General features: G+C 44.3%; 1 protein-coding gene across 1 annotated transcript in view; it reads left to right on the forward strand.

The window, feature by feature from the left end:
* Positions 1 to 16,040, forward strand: part of TTC9 (tetratricopeptide repeat domain 9) — a 29,634-nt gene extending 13,594 nt beyond the window's left edge. The window contains exons 2-3 of the mRNA XM_057421360.1: positions 10,040 to 10,222; positions 15,214 to 16,040. Coding sequence (XP_057277343.1) covers positions 10,040 to 10,222; positions 15,214 to 15,293 — 263 coding nt within the window. The 3' untranslated portion in view covers positions 15,294 to 16,040. The remainder of the gene's footprint in view (positions 1 to 10,039; positions 10,223 to 15,213) is intronic.
* Positions 16,041 to 18,705: the final 2,665 nt, after the last annotated feature.

An 18,705-nucleotide genomic window follows, 5' to 3' on the forward strand; every position in this document is an offset into this window, starting at 1 on the left:
TGTAAAGCTTTGTTCCTCTGAAGGAAAACTGCAATATTATATCACTGTTTTGTGACACCACCCCCACCCCCCCCACCCCCCCCAAAAAAAAAGGCATAAATCACCACAAATTTGCCTTAAAGTAGCTTAAGAAATAATAATTTCAAAATAATTAACACTTCTAAAGAGCTGCAGTCCTGGAAATTAGAGGTTACTTAAATGCTAACATATCCACATGCCTGGCCAGGATCTTGCTCCGATGTCCTCCAACAGGACCTTCTGATAGGAATTAGCACTAAATGCCAGCCGTCAAGGAGAGTTTAGGACTGTTCATGCTCTGAGTGTTTCAGGGCAGTCAATAACAGAATTGCAGAGCTGAGCAGCTCTGAACAATTTGAGAGTCTTCCATCCATACCCATGTGTGGTTCAAAGATACAGATAAGACAGGTCCCAGATAACATTTGGTTAAGCTGTTCTTAAACAGTTGTAAAGTTAGGATCCTTCACAAGTTCCCCAAGCAGTTTATTTCAATGCTTCACTGCTAGAAAGTTCTTCCTAGCTGAAACATCAGCCTTGTTCTTACTTCCAGAGTACAAGAAGAACAGATTGCATCCCGAATATACTGTTCTTTGCATTACAGGGTTGGGTTTTGTTTTTTTTTGTTCTTTTTACATATATGAACACTGTTAGCCTATCTTCCCTCACTGTTTTCTTGAGGTGTTATATTCTGTCTTCTGCACTCTCTAACTGTTTCGCTGGTATACTTACACAGTGGGTTTTGTTTGGTCTTTTTTTCCTGCCTAATTGTGGGACATTCATCTTGCCCCTGTTGAATTACATCCTATTTTTATTGGGACATGACCAGTTTGTAGGGATTCTTTGGAATTCTACCTGTTTTTCAACATATGCCAGCTCCTCACATCTTGGTGTTATCTGCAAATTGATGAGACAGTCTGCAGTCTGTCATTTAGGTCTTTATTGACAATACCAAATACCATGGGGCCTAGGACAGATCAGTGCAGAACCCTATTTAATATTGTCTTTCACTTTGTTAACAGAATTAAGTCTATTCATTTAGACTGTGGTCCTTCAATTTGCTTAAGAAAATGTCACTAAAATTTGTCATTTGAGTAGCGTAAAAGCCAAGATACGCAATGTCTACTGTTTCTCCTTTATCTTCAAGATCGATCAACCTATCATAGACTAAATTCAAACTGATGTGTTCTGACAGCTCACATTAGCTGTTACTTATCTCTTTGTTGTCAGCCCCATGCTCTCCAAGGGATGGCAGCAGGCAGAGTCCCAGGGTGGGCTGCCAGCCACAAAAAGCCTGACACACAGGCTCAGCAGCTCCTTTGAGAACTGCTAGATACCTCTTCACATGCATGATGGTGGAAGCATCAGCATACTTCAGTCACTACTGAAGAGAGTCTTTCTCTCCTAGAAAAGCTAATTGGAACATGGAGGCAGAGTCTTTCTTCTGGAAGAGGTATGAAGGACTTGGGAGCAGCAGAGAACTGAAGGAGACCATGCTATATACTGGAAGGAAAGCATGGCCAAGCAGGCAAGATGGGGAGGAACAGCTGGTATCTAGAAATTGAGAGACAGGCTGAGAAGAAGGGGAAGGCTGCTTGGAAAAGGTGGCTTTCTTTGGGCTCTCCAAACATTTGTGGATCCACACCTCATTTAGCATTAATCCCTCCCTATGGAGAGAGACAACCTGTCGTACAGTTTGGATTTTAATTTTCCACACGTTTCCCTGCAAGCAGAAACATACGGGCATGTTTAGGCATTTTTGGTATCTGGAGAGGAATAAATGAGAGCCACTAGCTGTAAAGCTGTACTGACATTCTGATATTCCCTTTTCATCCCATTAAGGTTGTCCGGGAACTAGGAGTCAGCTGATCAGATTATTGCCAGACATTATCAAGCTGTCTATAATTAGCTTTATATTGGTGAGAAGCCAGAAAATCCTCTTTGTTTGCAAGCTTGGACTATAGAGAGAGAAGAGAAATATTTCATGGAAGAGATTGTTTGGAAACTGCAGGTCCTAATTAGTGTCTCAGCCTAGTAGTGAAACTGCATGCAGCATTTCTCTGGAAAAAATAAAAAAGCTTTAAATATCCTCTTTTGAGGAATGCTGGGTTGCATTCTAGAAAGGCACAGCACACATGGAGTTCAGTGCAGATATGGATGCTTTACCACCTCTGCTCTGTTCCCTTTGTGTGGGCTTCTTACACTCCTGCATGTTATATGGCTCCTTTTAGTGCCAATCTGGATTAAAAATTTTAACACAGGTTAAAGTGTAAATTAAAGATTGGGCTGTACCATCCACATATAACCTGTGCAGTCTGCACACTCAGGATCAAGAACTTTAACTTCAGAGAAATTTGGATACACATTCCAGTAGTCCAGATCTTTTTATGCTGTACATTAAAATCACAGTAGTTCAAGTCCAAATTTACTTTTAAACTAAGATAAACCTTTACATTTTCAGCATCATATTATGAAGCACATTCTGCCTGATTTATTTGAAAAATTAATTATAATTTAGATTACTAAAACAGTGGTGAAATTTTCAGTCTCACGTGGTAATGGCATCCCTTTTGATTCTTCAAGTGGGCACTGCAAGCTCTATCTGCTCTTTGTAAACACCATTTACACAGACTGCAGCATGCAAAGATTAATGATACATCCATTTATAACATGGTTAAAAGATTGCTGTCTATTCAAAGACAAATATTTTTTCCTTTTTTCCCCCGTTTTCTTTTTTTTTTGTTGTTGTTGTTGTTATATTCCAATGATTTTTCTTCCCAAACACTTACATCAAACCAGAACTTGTCACTATCACGTTTTCACTTTTCTGAAGAAGAGCATCACTATAAGCGATGCCAAGCCTTCTGAAGTACTGGAAGCATGAAACTCTCCTAGTCTGCCCTATTATTTCAAGTCTTAAAGACATGAGAATAAAGTCTGTTCAAAGATATATAAAGGTCTTAATCAAATGTCTGAATAAAGGCCTGAAGCAGTTATATCAAAGCATCAATCATGTTTTCCAAAGTAGAACCAGAGCAAGAACATGCACCATCTTCCTGCAATTTAAACATATTTTAAGCAAGGTAATGGCTGCTATACTTAGGGCAAGATCATATCAGAAAGCAAAGTATTTTGCAGAGTTTAATTGTGGTTATTTCTGGGAATGACATTGTCAGTTTGTGAAATACACATTGAGTTTGTAGTGGTTGGAGTACCTAGCAATCACTAAGGAGTAATAATCCACATAGGCTAAGCTCCAGCAGTAGAGACAAGAATAGATACAGTAAAGAGGGAATATTCACTTCAGATTTAAGCAGTAATGGGTTTAGATAATTCTCTCTGCTTTGCAACTAAACAAATCAATACAGGCTGTGGTTGTTTTTCAGTCTAAGGGTTGGAACCAGAGAATGGTTTGGATTGGAAAGGACCTTAAGATCATCTAGTTCCAGTCCCCTGCCGTGGGCAGGGATGCTTCATGCTACACCATATCACCTAAGGCTCTGTCCAACCTGGCATTGAGCACTGATAAGGATGGAGCATTCACCCCTCTTTAGGTAACCCATTCCAATGCCTCACCACCCTCACAGTAAAGAACTTCTTTGTTATATCTAACCTGAGCTTCCCCTGTTCAAGTTTGAACCCATTACCCCTCAACCTATTGCTACAGTCCCTGATGAAGAATCCCTCTCTGGCATCCTTGTAGGCCCCCTTCAGATACTGGAGGACTGCTATGAGGTCTCCAAGAAGCTTCTCTTCTCCAGGCTGTTCTTAACAAAAGGAAAGCCAAGGTCATTTGGATTCAGACCCTTCCGTATGGGTATATGAAGAGTGGTTCAAACAGATGACTTGCTATTAGCTCTTGGATAAGATACCTGTTCCAGTCTCCAGGGAATATTTCAAGGGCTAGCTTTCAGCATTGCAGGTTAGTATCCCTTGATATGTATAGTCAGCAGAGAAAAAGATGATTCAGAGTAGGGACGTGATGGTGGTTAAGTGATCTGCTAGTGGAGCTTTTGCCACATAGGGAGATTAGTTTGCTCTGCTTGGATTTCACTGCTGTAAATGCTCCTCTTGGTCCCCAGAGCTGGCTGCACTGTGCCTATGTCCTTAGCACCTTGATCCAAACTCTGAACTCCCCTTCTCCTCTCAGACTTTGCCTCCACAAAAGATCTCAACTTCCCACTCATACACCCCTTTGACCACACCAACAGTTCTGTGCCTCTGTCCCCCCATGGCTCTCAGCTCCAGTCTCCTCCCCTTGCAAGCATGTCTCCCTGTCTTTCTGTCATAACCGAGACAAACTCTCTCAGCTTGGTTTCCACTTTCTGCTCTTCTTTCTTCCTGGGACCAGTGAGCCAGTAAGAGAAATTTTTGCACTCTCAATTTCCAAATCTCTGCTTTTTCCTGACTCAGATTGTACCCAGGGTGGACTGAGTATTCAAAGGATATGGGTACCAAATTCTAGAGCATCTCTACAGTGAACTATCTGCAGTCCTATACTGGTTTTATTTTCAGAAGGTTATTAGTTGGCCAGCTATAGATTACCCTAGGGATAACAGAAGGCACCTGCTTGACACAAATTATATCTGCCAGATTTCAGTTTGCAAAGCCAAAGGATGAGAGGGCATGAGGCAAATCCGAAGAGACAGTCACCAGAGATCTTTAACAAGGGAAAAATAAGGTATGTTTCCCTGGGCTGTTTTTCAAAAATACCCGGTCAGTCTTGGCTGACAAGCAGACATTAAAGCAGTCATGGCACATGGAATATTTTAGTCCAAAAACTTACAAGACCAGTAAAATTACAAGCAACTGACTGTTTCCTACATCAGACGGACCAAGGCAATCTTAAAAACATGCAGTGCTACAAGCTTACCTGAGTGACTGCAAACAAGCCAGGAGTTCATGGACCATGAATGTGCAACCCAAGATATTCCTGTAGAGCAAGGACATCTTCATCTCCCAAAACAACAGCAAATGGAATTCCTGTTATGACTAACACAGTGTGCTATGCCCAAGGAACATGCCACAGGGTAGGGATATGTTAGCATATTGTTTGGTAATTTGGCTCACCCTCCCAAGTGTTCTGTACATGGGTAGGTCTTGAGCCTTGCCTACAGGGGGAGTTTAGCCACTGGTATAAACTACGTGTGGAGGATTGTTCTGGCATGCAGATTTATCCTTTGATGAAAATTGCCATGTAGGCAGGGCTCTTCACATAGTTGTTCAAAATCTCCATGTTAAAACCCTTACATCTTACTTCCAGACTTAGTTCTTAGCTCAGACAAAATTAGAAGCCAAAAGTTCAGGCCAAACTGAGCTATTTGCATAACGCACAGAGGTATTCACACAAAAGAGGTTTCTCTGGTAAGATGCTGACAGCACTTCCAGCTCAACTTCATTTTGAGGGCTCAGAGAACAGCTATAAAAATGAGAAAAGCTGAAAAATATGGGGTTTTCAATGAGAGACTGCAGGCACTTCTTGATGCAGGCTATTAAAGAAAGGGTGAAAGAGTGACTTGATCTGAGTCTCAGAGTACCAGTGCAACAAGGAAACACAAGCTGTTCACGGTAGCAGAGGTGTGGCTAGTAATGCACCAGTGGCTACTAATTGCAGCTGAACAAACAAAAACGATCAGTATAGAAATGTAGTGACATTTCTTAAACAAGTAATTAGGCTTTGGGAGAAGAGGGCTGTCATGGATCTTTTCTCCCTAATGCTTGTCAAACCTAGATACCTACCTGAAAGATACTCTGGAATTGAAAAATAATTCTAGGTGCAATAAGACAGAATCCAGATCCCTGAAATGCCAGGATTTAGTTACATCTTCCCACCTATCACTAACTATAGCTACTAGTAAAGGTTAAAGGTATGACATATTTTGAGTCTACAGGTGCTCTAATCTTTGTTTTAGAATCATAGAATCATAGAATTGTTAGGGTTGGAAAGGACCTTAAGATCATCTAGTTCCAACCCCTCTGCCATGGGCAGGGACACCTTACGCTAAATCATATCACCCAAGGCCTCTTCCAACCTGGCCTTGAGCACTGCCAGGGATAGAGCATTCACAACCTCCCTGGGCAACCTATTCCAGTGCCTCACCACCCTAACAGGAAAGAATTTCCTCCTTATATCCAACCTCAACTTCCCCTGTTTAAGTTTTAACCTGTTACCCCTTGTCCTATCACTACAGTCCCTAATGAAGAGTCCCTCCCCATCATCCTTATAGCCACCCTTCAGATACTGGAAGGCTGCTATGAGGTCTCCACGCAGCCTTCTCTTCTCCAGGCTGAACAGCCCCAACTTTCTCAGCCTGTCTTCATACAGGAGGTGCTCCAGTCCCCTGATCATCCTCGTGGCCCTTCTCTGGACTTGTTCCAACAGTTCCATGTCCTTTTTATGTTGAGGACACCAGAACTGCACACAATACTCCAGGTGAGGTCTCACAAGAGCAGAGTAGGGGGGCAGGATCACCTCCTTCGACCTTCTGGTCACGCTCCTTTTGATGCAGCCCAGGATACGGTTGGCTTTTTAAGCTGCAAGCGCACACTGAAGCCAGCTCATGTTCATTTTCTCATCAACCAACACCCCCAAGTCCTTCTCTGCAGGGCTGCTTTGAATCTCTTCTCTGCCCAACCTGTAGCTGTGCCTGGGATTGCTCCAACCCAGGTGTAGGACCTTGCACTTGGCATGGTTAAACCTCATGAGGTTGGCATCAGGTTTACTTAACCTTGTGCTGAGCAGGGCCACACAAATTAGCTCTAACAGTACAATTATCTACTGGTACCAGATCTGTACTGCATCACTCAAATTGCTGCATCTCATGGAACTGACTGGCATAGATTGAGTCCACAAATTAGATTTCAGGCTTAAGACTTCTCTTACGAAGAAAACCAGCCAAACTTCCTATGGCTTATTTACATCAGATAGGGACTCTTCATCACCATGTGACATACATATTTTTAAAAATTAGGAGTTACCTATCACTTAAGCTGACACAATAAATCAGTTGCCAAATTGAGAATGACGACCAAGTATGATGAGAACCATCTCACTGTGCAGAGAAGCAGGACAACCCTACATTTTGAGCTGCAGAGATAATAGCCACCAGATGCTGTATCACAATGATAGAGAACAGGTAACTGTAGGTTTACATCTACAAGTAAAGGATACCCTTCTAATCACCAGAGAGCTTCTACAAATGGTGCTGTATGGGATCAAGCCCATTCAATTTCAAGAAAGTGTGAGGAACCTCCTGGATTCAGTCTCTTTGACTGAGCTCTGTTCCTCAGAAGGATTCACTCTTTTGTTCCTCAAAAGGATATTATGAGCTGAGGAGGGAGATGAAGTGCCGGTATGGTAAACAAACACTCCCAGACAGAGATGCACATGTCTGTTTAGGAAAACAACATGTTTTCAAAACAACTCTCCCCTGACTTAAGTAGGAAGTACAAGGGTTCCATGTCTCTTCCGTTTCTGAAAGCTGCGTTACTAACAGCCTCAATATTTGCATTGAATCACAGTCCATTAAGATCATTTCAGTCCACCAAGAATGAAAGCACGCACATCTAAATATTTATAAGAGAGATACTCCCTCCAGGTTCATTTTCCAGCAGCCTCTTTCAGCGCTGGCTCTCCAAATGGCCAACTCTTCCAGCAGAACTGTTTCATGCACATCCATCTGCTCGCTTTGTTCAGATAAACACACGTCTCTCCTTCTAGCCATGTGGTACTGACTTGTCTCTGCTGTGTGCATGGCTAGTGGGGATGCCCTGCAGAATCTTTACTGTGAGTCACATAGAGAACCCAGCTGGGTATCTGGGAGCCCATTTGGGTTTACAAGTTAACAGGGTGTGGGAAAATTTTCTTTTAAACCAATCCATGAAGCAAGTCCAGTATGGAATTACTGAGTTAATACACATGAATAGGCTGCCTGTCATTTTTCACAGAATCCTTTCTATGACTGTGACTGGAAACACAAAGTGATAAATGAACAGAGAGACTGAAATCCACCCCCCCTCAGTTTCTCTGAAAAGCAGTTTCACAGAACGTGAAAGGCTGAATCAGATTGGCAGCATGCAGAAAGCTACTGCCACTGCTGTACATGCTACTGGTCAGCAGATAAACAAAGCAATCCCGTTTCCAGGGCTGTGGAGCCAGCACATCTTTTTAATAGCTTTGAAAAATAAAGGAAAACAAGGCAGAGTCATTTCAAGCTCCATTAGAAACTGAGAAAAATCAATGTTTGACAAATAGGAAGGGACAAATTCTGGATAAGGAAATGCTGCTAAGCTTAGAAACATCTGTGTGTTTCAACCGGCAATCAAATAAGCAAGCAATCAGATGCCTTTGAAATACCTATGCACTCTAATGGCAGGAGCTGTTAAAAATATATTGAGAGTCCATCATTAAAGCAAATGGGACAAAGCTGTTTTTGGTAATTACTGTGTCACTCAGACAAACATACCTGCAGTGGGGATAGTTTTGCAGTCCTTGCTCAATACATCTGTACCATCAGTTCTCTACTGATAAAAGCCTGTTTATGATTGTTCCCAGTTAGCTATTTAAGCTTTAAATGTGTACTTGGATTAGGAATGCATTCTGTCCGTGTTAACTGATTCATATACTCAGACTAATTTAGGTTGGAAGGAATCTCTGAATATCATCTGGCCAACCTCCTGCTCATGAAACGTGAAGTGAGGTACAGAGAGGGTACAGAGCTTACTTTAGGGGTGCAGGTGAAGGGGATCAAGAATGGTCATATCTCTGACCCAGCATCCTATCCTCTCAGCTGCAGGCTGCAGTTACCATGCAAAAAATGAAGTCTGTCTTCACTGGTGAGACCTGAACTGTGACAACTTGGATTTCCAGGAGCAGTGAGTCTCCTTCTTGCCAGAGACATGCTGAGTAACACCACCTGCCATGGGAAATTTCTCTCCATGTGCTGGCACTTGTCACTGCCAGCCTCTGAACTGATCCTTGCAGCGGCATCCTGCCTGCCTTCCCCGGGTTGTGTCATTCCCAAAGTTGCCTTGGATTGCTGCGTCAGGTGGGCTCATAGGCAAGTCCATTTCCCCAGAGATGTGACTGCACCGTGTCCTGTTCTTGTCAGTATTCCCTAAACAATTCTCAATGCTCAGTACACCCAACGAAGTGTAGCCCACGGGTAAGTGCTACACAAAGCCATGAACAGGGCTGTAAAGCTTGCCTCAAGGATCTCCCCTTTTCATCTTTCTTTTGCTCCTAGTTGTGGGAAACTCACTATGTGAATTTTATTCAGCTCCTTGACATTTATGCAACAATTATCCTGCAGCACACAGAGTCCTCAGCTTCTTTACGGTGCTTACCTTTTCCTTTAAAAAATCTGCAGAACTAACCTCTTGGGATGAACTTGTGTTGCAATACTTTGCAGAAAGCACACAGTGTAACACATTTGTTCCTACAGCTCCAGGTGTCTCTAGTTCGCCAGCAGCACATTCCAGCTGAGCAGAGCCCCTTATCATTTCCTATAGCAAAACTCCACACAGGACCCCCTAGATAAAAGGCATTTATATATTATTTGTAAATCTAAATCTAACAGTCTTGGATTAAGCCAAATACAAAATTCAATCCAGTTTAGCCCCCATTTCCCTTGTCAGATATCCGTTTGACTGCCTTTTTGTGCTTTCCTGAGCTCCAGCCCTCAGTCCAAGAGGTGATTTTACTACAACTGTAGCCAGTCACTGCTACGAGACCATACAGTATTCCTGCTCTATGGAGGGAAGTTTACATCCTCCCCCACCCCAGAACAAACACAATCTCTTCACTTTGCAGTGCCAAAAATAGAAGCATTGGTATTTAAATTGCAAACAATTGGATTTGGCAAACAATCCCTATGACTGCACCCTTTCTGAATCACAGAGCTGAGTCATTTCCCTCACCTAAGCTGCTCTCTTCCCCCGTGCAAATTGCAGGAGCAGGAAGAAATACAGCACTAATGTTCTCCCATTTGTCTGCCTGTCTGCCCATCATCCCCATCCCCTGCAGCCTGCCTCCTCCAGGCCGAGCTGGTGAACTATGAGCGAGTCAAGGAGTACTGCCTCAAAGTGCTTCAGAAAGAAGGAGAGAACTTCAAGGCGCTCTATCGATCAGGAGTGGCATTTTACCACCTGGGTGACTTCAACAAGGCCCTCTACTACCTGAAAGAGGCGAGATCCCGCCAGCCAACAGGTATCGGGGGAGCGGGGATGTGGCTTTGCTTTCAGTGCTTTTGCATTTCTTTTCACCAGCCTTAGTGTGTCCCTGACTCAATTGCATTGATTTCCACAGGGATGAGCATGACTCACTGTATCCTTAGCTCTACACCCCTTCAAGCACTCTCATGTAGTGCAGCAAGGTTTCAGTGCCCAAAGGTTAACCATTGCTGAGGCTGCAGCACAACCTGGAAGATGACAGTATTGCTGGAATGCTGCCTGTGTGGAGCTGATCCTGCCTCTCTTTCCCTCCGCTGTTTATTTTTGAAGAAGAAAGCTGGATGGGGAAGAGTGTATCCTGACCATTACATTTTCTAACTCCAAGAAAATGCTTTTCTCCTTAGCAAAGCTAGGAGAATATTTTTAATTCTCAATAGCCATCCCTTCCACCATGTCAATAAAGGGCTAGTATTTGATCAGACAGACATTTACTCACAAAGCATCTATCAGGACACTTCAACTTTTGCTGTGAAATCAGCCGCTTGCCTGTTCAAGTATCTGTCATCTATGTGTCAAAACCCAGCAATTCATTTTGGGACAGCAAAGGAATTATACATTCAAACAACTTAGCTTTATGCTAACGGGATAAAACCACACTATGGTTTAAACCATTTCTGTTGAAAGAAAGGAATTTTGTAATACTCAGATAAAAATTAAAGGATCATAAGGAAGGAAAACGGAAGCCCCAGAGTGCAGCTTTTCCACCTAAACCTGAGAGAGAAAAGTGAGAACTGTGTGTGAAAAAGGAGTGAGCCTGAGTCCTGGCAGAGCACAGTGCAGTTTATGTTCATTGCGCTAGAGTAGACAGGGAAGGCTGTCAGAGCTGAGTGTGCTCAACAATGCTACAGGCATTGGCCTTGCAGGGCTCCTGTGGTGCCTGTGCCCTGGAGCAGCAGCGCGGAGGGTGCACTTAGGTGTGTTCTGGGATCTCCTTCCTCTTCCACAAGGGTGCTTGGTCCCATCTGCTGCGCTTGGCCATGGGCTCCAGGCAGTCTGACAGCACAGCTGTACACCCCACACTCCCTCAGCAAATGTGCTCAAAAGCTCAGTTTAACCTATTTTAGTTTACAGTGCACCCTTCTGCTTTCAGCCCTTGCCAGAACCAGGAAATGGAGAAGCCTATGCAGGAGAAAAATAGTCAGTGGAAAATAGAAGTTGTCCTAACCTTGAGGTTCTGACTAGGCTCAGATGTGAAAAAGTCCTTTTAGCTGAACTATTTTGCATCCATTTTTAAAATATATATTTCTGTGCTCCCCCACCCCACACACCACGTGATACTGTTTATTTGGTATTCCACATTGCTTCTTGAAATAAATACTAATTTATTCAACAGCAACAGCTTCAAATACCACAGCTTGCTACAAAAACATACCAGAAAGTATCCCCAAAGTCCCTTAATGTATACAGAAAACAGTTCTGGCCTTCAGCTCTGCATCAGAGACTCTTCACTGTTATTGTTAGACCAGTAAAACCCATTTATTTATTATTATGGAAAATTTGAAGGGTATTCAGGGGGAAAGAAATGAATACGTATGGTAAGAAAGGATGTGGCTGTTAAAACACAGCAGTAGGAATCAGGTAACACTATCAAGAATTATTTTGTATCTGGAGTAAGCCAGCATCTCCAGTTTCAGCGTCTCCATCTGCAAAATGCAATTGTTTTCCTTTATCTGAGGTTTCACTAGGCTCACTGGTGAAATCACTTGGTTATTATTACAGTCATGTTCTATGTGTTTTTTTTTTTTTTTCTGATAAGGAATGATTTTGGCACAAATCACTGGCAGTTATTCTCTTTGGTAGGGGAGATTTTAAGTGGTAAAGAGGAATTAGCTAGCAAAGAGTTTTACTGTTCTAAAGGGGTGTTGCCATAGCAAATCCCTTATGGCTATTTACTGTCTGGGTAAAGGTTGGGTTTGGGCTGATTTCTTACGCTATCTCCAAACAAAAATCACAAAAACTAATGGGAATAACACAAGATAATTGTATAACCCTCCTTAATCTAAGGGAGAGGGAAACCACTGTTAAGTTGTGCAAAATGTACATGCAGCCCTCCATGAACTCTCTGTTCAGAGGCTGGTGCAGCATAGATAGCCAAACGTACTCCTTACCTTCAAGCCTCATTCAGCTCTTTTCCACTGGTGGGGCCACATTTTGTTGGTCAGTAGGTACTGACTGAGATTGAGACTGAGATTGACTGGAACATCAGCTGGTCTGGTAGCATCGAGCACCCAGTTAGTCTCTGCTGCTGACCCGGTGCTGAAAGCTGGTGTTCAGACATCACATGGACTGCACATACAAGCCAGGTTTCCCATGCTGCATAGAGCGGGCTCAGAGCCGACCTCAGGAGCTGCCTTCCTGAACCCCTGTGAATCAGAAGTCCTGGGAACAAAATCCAGGCCACGGTGTGTGCAGCACAGATAAGCAACTGGACTCTGAGGCCACAGGAAGAAGCAGAAATGACCTTTAAAATGGCAAGAGGCCACTCTGCACAAGAACAGGCACAGTCTTAAGAGCCAGGAGACATGTTCCCGTTGCAGCTTTGCCAGCATCTCTTTGTATGCATCTGACGTGTCATCTGAGTTGTCCTTACCTGTTATTTCCACATTAGCAGAAGGGATCACTTCTTCCTCACTGAGAGATGAGTCTTCATTAACACTTACATGTAGCTTTGAAATACTTCTGCAGGCAGAGCTAGTATGATGCAATACTATTTCATGGAAAAGACTTGACAAAGACAGGGCTCCACTTCTGTTAACAGAGTACTGCTCTCATTGGTGAAATAGTGGCCCTCAAAAAGGAAGCAAAACAAGCCAAAACCTGCTTGGGAGATTTATAATTAGCTCACAATGGGAGCATCTCCCACACTCTATCAGGCTACACCTTCCTTTGCTCCTGGCTTCCCAGGCGTGTGGGAATCTCCCAAGTGAGTGAAGCTGTGCCATCAGCAGCTAGCTCCCTTACCTGCAAGCCAAAGGGAGTTAGCAACCTTTCATTCCCCAATTATGCACTGAACCCACCTCCACCCCAGCCAGGCGTTGTCTGCAGGCCCAGGCAGGTGTGGTTTCCTGTGATGCTTGCGCAGTTATCACTTATCACCTGTACCAGGCAGACGTTCAACGTGTGAACTTCAGCAGCAGGGATGCGTACCCAGAGCCATCAAAACCTAGAAGGGCACAGAGCAGAGAGGCTGCATGGAGGCTCAGGCAGCATAGCAAGACCCCCACTGCCAGTACTGCCTTTACACTGCTGGGAGTCAGCCACTTGCCTGCCACGTGCACTGATTTTATTTTAGGCCTAAAATTCAGGGCTACCCCTTCAGCCAAATGTCTTCACTTAGGGAGGATGCACAGCTAAAACCAGTTCTGTTCTTTACAAAGCTGCTTTAGAATTTGCTGGGCTTGTATGAAATGCTACTGCATGAACAGCCCAGGATACTGCTGCAGCTTGTCTGGCACAAGCAACAGTAGAACTTCTTGGCTCAGTAAGAATGCCCCTCATGGGGCCAGTAACTTAATCACTGAGTCACACCCTTGGGACTGACCAGGATGAGGCAGTTAACTTGCAGAAGATGCAGCAGGGAGGTCTTAGCAGCATTGCCACAGCCCCCTGCTACACCATGGCACATTTATGGATTGCTCTGTGTGAGGGGAGACCCATCCATCTCCCACAGGTTCGTCTTTGGCTGAAGGCACAACTCACGTTTAAAGGAAACTCATGTTTAAAGGAAACTTTGCACCCACGATTGCTTTGGTGGGTGCAGTAGCCACACTTGCTAGTGCTGGACATGTTACCAGTAATTTGTCCATCTCTTTGAAAGCTCAAGCACCTCTCGTTTCCCTAGGTGGTGTGGTTTGGATGAGGAGACAAGCTTGCCCTCTGACTGTGGTCTGCAGTGTACTTCAAATTGGTTTCTGAAGATCTAATAATGGACTAAGCTGGTCCTGGCTGTTTGTCTGAGTAAAGCTGTGACAAAAGATCTATTTTAAAATCAATACATAAAGTGAAAGTAGCTACTTTTTTGCTTGCTTGCTTCTGATACCACATGGATTTATCATTATGTGGGTGCTGTGTGCATGGGAAGTCACTCTCATGGTAGTAAGCCAACATGATTTGAGAAAGGATTGACCACAACTGCGGATTCAAGGGGGCTGTCTGGAGACGAATACTTGTTTAGATCCCCCTGTGCCACAGGGTGAACAGGTTCCCTCATTGATGAGGCCAGGAGGTAAAATAAAACTCACATGTTCTGTGTGTTGTGTTGATGTGTTGAAACACTGGAAGGAAAAAGAGGGCTCAGCTTACCACTTGCACAGGTCTCTAAAGGGATGAAAGGGTTCTCTGCTCCTAGGAACTTCATTAGGTAGAACAGACAAGGCAGTTAGCAGCATATAGCATAGGGCAAAAATGCAGATAAGAGTGTCATGGTGGAAGGACTTCCAAATATGAAATTTAAGGAAAGCAAGGGTACAAAGAGATTGTGAAGGATGATCTTTCAAATTCAACTCATCATAGAAAAATGTGAGAAGAGTGAAATAGGCTGTAAAAGGAATAGGAGGGTGAAAAAGCAGAGTGTAACTACACAAAATGCTTGCATGCAGGCACTGAGGGAAGGGAAGCCAACAGAGATACTGTTCCACAAGAATAGGCAAGGATGACTTGGATAGTTTTGAGTGTGCGAGTTCAACTGTGCTGACCAACAGTGATCAGAGAGAAAGTAAAAACTAGCTGAGGCAAAATTGTGAGCAACAGGGATGGGAAGCACAAATCAGACCAGGTTCTCCAAAACCAAAGCTGCAGGGTTTGGTTCAGAGCCCCTTCCAATCAATGCTGTTCTGCAGGCAGTGCTGAAGCCATGTTGCTCCCCAGGTGATGCACAAAGGATGAAGGTACAGTGTGTCTGTCTTCCACAGGGACTTGTAACCACTGTATGTGTATGTGTATGTGTATGTGTGTGCTCTTTCCCTGCAGATACCAATGTCATACGATATATTCAGCTGACAGAGATGAAGCTCAGCAGATGTTCCCAGAGAGAGAAAGAAGCCTTGTGAAAATGAAGCCGCATCAGCTGAAGTGCCCAAGGTGGAACATTTCCTTCCCAGAAGCTCATTTGGTGGATTTTCCTGTCTGCTCTGCCTCATCCTCATCTCCTCATCCACCCACTTGCCCTTGACCTTCATTGAATCCCAGTTTGGAAAACAAAAGACTTAGACACTGGATACGGCTGCTTGCCAACCATGGTAATACCCCTTCCCCGTGGCAGGAGAGCACAACCGCTACAGCCAGCCTTGTTCCAAGACAGTGTCACACACCTGGAGTAGGCCATGCTGGGGACCTTTGTGGTCCTGAGCTGACTGCCTATTACCTATTAAGGAAGCAACCCCCAGAACAACAACTTCCTGACCAGGCAAGTTGGAGACAAACAGTTCCTGCTCTGAGTGATCACTGGAGCTTGGAAGAGCTGCGAAACCAAGAGAGTCACCGGTCATTTCATAGGGGATGGCAAATGCCTTTTTACCATCAGTTCCCTGTGCCTGCTTCTCCAGTGTGTGTTATCTGCCTCCAGTGAGAGCTCACATGCTCCCAGTCTAATGCCAGTGAAAACTCTTTCTAAACATCCTCTTAATGAAAGCACAGAGCACCCTACAAAACCCCTGCAGAGCTGTCCCAGTGCCGGAGGAGAAGGCTGTGGGCTACCACAGAACAGTGAACAGACTGTGAGAGTGTGGTGTACAGTGTGAGGGAAAAACTGTGAAATAATTCATTAAAGGCAAATAAAAATTATTAATGGGCAACAAGTCCCGGCATTGCTTTTTGAAGGGACCTCTTGAGTTCCCTGTGTCCAGACCCCCCTGCCTAGGGGGGTTAGCATGGGGTGGGGAACAAGGGGCATCTCCATTCTTATTGTGGATCTGCCAATGCCTTGCTGTGTCATCTTGGGCAAGTCACTTAGCCTCTCTGTGCCTCAGTTTCCCTGTCTTTACACCGGGGATAATACTACTTCCCTACCTTGCAGGGGTGTTGTGAGGATGTATTAGTTAATGTTTGTAATTAACAGTACAGTGATATACAGTGATGAGTATTACTAGTACATTGGATTGAGGTCTTGAATCTCCCACCTTGTGTTGGTGCTTCCTATGTCCTATTTTTGATTTTGTAGGAGAACATGGTGCTGGCAGGGGAGGACAGGGCAGGGCCAACAGCTTCAGAGCCCATTTCAGCAGCCCATATGGCCTGTTTAGACCTCCTCCAGCAGTCTGATCACCCCTAAGAGCTCAGGCTCATTGGCTCAAAGGTCCTTTTCTGAAACTGCCAATAATGAGATCAGAAAGTGCCACAAACACATTTCCAATGTGCCTGCCCCATCAGTGCCCCATGGGGACGTGCTCCCAGTTGCAGGATATACATGAATGGTCTCATCCCATGGTGGTCAGTGTGAAGTGAGTGTACGCAGAGATACTTCACTTGGCCCTCAGCTGAAGCATGGAAACACAGACAGCTGAACAGGCAAAGTTCAGCCAAGTGCTGCATGCTTTGATCCCAACAGACGTGGTATCTGCATATAGTTGGCTATGGCATCCCACATTCCAGTTCTGGTATCTTGCCACATTTTTCTTTAGCCAAAATTTGAAAGAGTTGATAGAAAAACATCAAGAGAAAAGGCAAATTTCTGCCATCATCCCTGAAAAAAATGAAAACATATTCCTTAGGGCAGGGACACATCCAGCTCACGCTGGGGGCGGGGAGGGGACCATCTTAAAGTGACGTATAAGTCTCTGAGATCAGGCAGACCTACATCAGTTGTGTGAAACTTACATTACCTGAGATGGCACCAGAGGTTCATGTTCCTCAGGTGGTGGAAAGCAGCTGCTTTTCAAAACTGGGTACATTGTGTACAGCCCTGTGAAGGAAAGGACTGCATCCCAGAGGCAGCACAGTCACCTTCTTCAGAAGGAGCATGGTTCATACGTGCTAGAAACAGCAAGCACTCTGCTCACCAGTACACATCTAAGTGATAAAAGGGGCTACAGGTGCTGCTAGGACAGCAGTCAAGTTAAAGAGGAAAAATGAGGGCAATTCTATAGGTGAATGTTAACTAGACCACAAAAAGAGGTTAGGCAGAGGTGTGCTTAGGTGCATGTAAGATGTACCTGGTACTGTATAAAACACAGAGCTAATAAGTTTCTGGTTTTCAGCCTCATGCAATGCAATCCATACCCTAAATACATCACAGCACACAGCAAATTCAAATAGAGGTGACTCCCACCTACTTCATATTGCTGATGATAGTAAATTCCACAGCTGTGTGTGTCTCCACTAGGATTGAAATGAGGATTCATCCTGCAGGCCATGCAACAGGACAGGACACCACCTACACAAGCAGTCTCTGCCCCAGGAAAGCTCAGGCAAGGAGATGCAGGCTTGTTAGTCATGACCTTAATGTAAGAGAAAGGGCATTCTCCCATCACTGGAAATGTAGGTCCATGGAAACAATTTTGGAAACAATTTTAGCCCTCACAATGGCTTCACTGACATACTGTCACTGCATTTGCCCCGTGTATACATTAGTATAAAAAGGGCGCAGCGGACTCCAAAGTAGTCTCCTCAGTTCTCAGCCACTTTTCCTCCAGGAGCACGGCAAAGCGTGAGGGAAGAGAGAATTCTGTCAGTGTGCATATGAAAAAGATGTCAGAGAGCCTCCAGGTGCTACACAACAACCTAAGCGGTTGTCCTTACATACCTTGGCACTCAGAGTACCTGCAAGCAGCCCACACTCACACCAGGAGCTTGAAGAAGGAAGTCACCAAAAAGAAAAGGGGGACTATTTTGCCAACTGTGCAGTATCTGCATGCTTCCACAGTGACACAGAGCTTGAGAGACACATGGACAAAATTTCAGGTGGGGGCCCTGCACATGTCAAGGAGAGAGACAGCATCAATTCTTCAACATTGCTGTACATGTGGAAATCAACACAGGCCCCTCCATGTACCCAGTAGGGTAAGATGTTTCCACTGCAAAGGGAAGTGAGACTGTTCACCAACTACATGTGAAAACAGCAGGAACAACAGGGCAGATAGCAGGCAAAGTGTAGCACAGCAAGAAGGAACTGTGGATGAAATGAGAGAGGGGTGAGCTGACCATGGGATGCAAAATACAAGCCAAACCCAGGTTAATGGGCAGAATGAGAACCAAGCTAGAAAATATAAGTAACCAAATGTGTGGCCACATTATTTACAGTTCATAACAAAATCCAGTTTAAATGGGCAGGATGCACAGCAGGAAAAAAGGCAGTAAGATTAGAGGTGATTTTCCAGCTGGAGGGAGCAAAACAGGGGGAGGCTTCCTTCCTCCACGCAATCATTTTTGGAAGTGTGAGGAGAAGACAAACATGTTCTGGTTGCAGAATTTTTCCGAAGATGTGTTAACCATTGCAGTTGACAAAAGTGGCCTGGACAGAGAAGT

The sequence above is a fragment of the Pezoporus wallicus genome, unplaced genomic scaffold, assembly GCF_028554395.1.
Source record: "Pezoporus wallicus isolate ANWC-B61680 ecotype Strahan unplaced genomic scaffold, APGP_CSIRO_Pwel_v1 contig_2144, whole genome shotgun sequence".
In the NCBI taxonomy this organism is placed as follows: Eukaryota; Metazoa; Chordata; class Aves; order Psittaciformes; family Psittacidae; genus Pezoporus; species Pezoporus wallicus.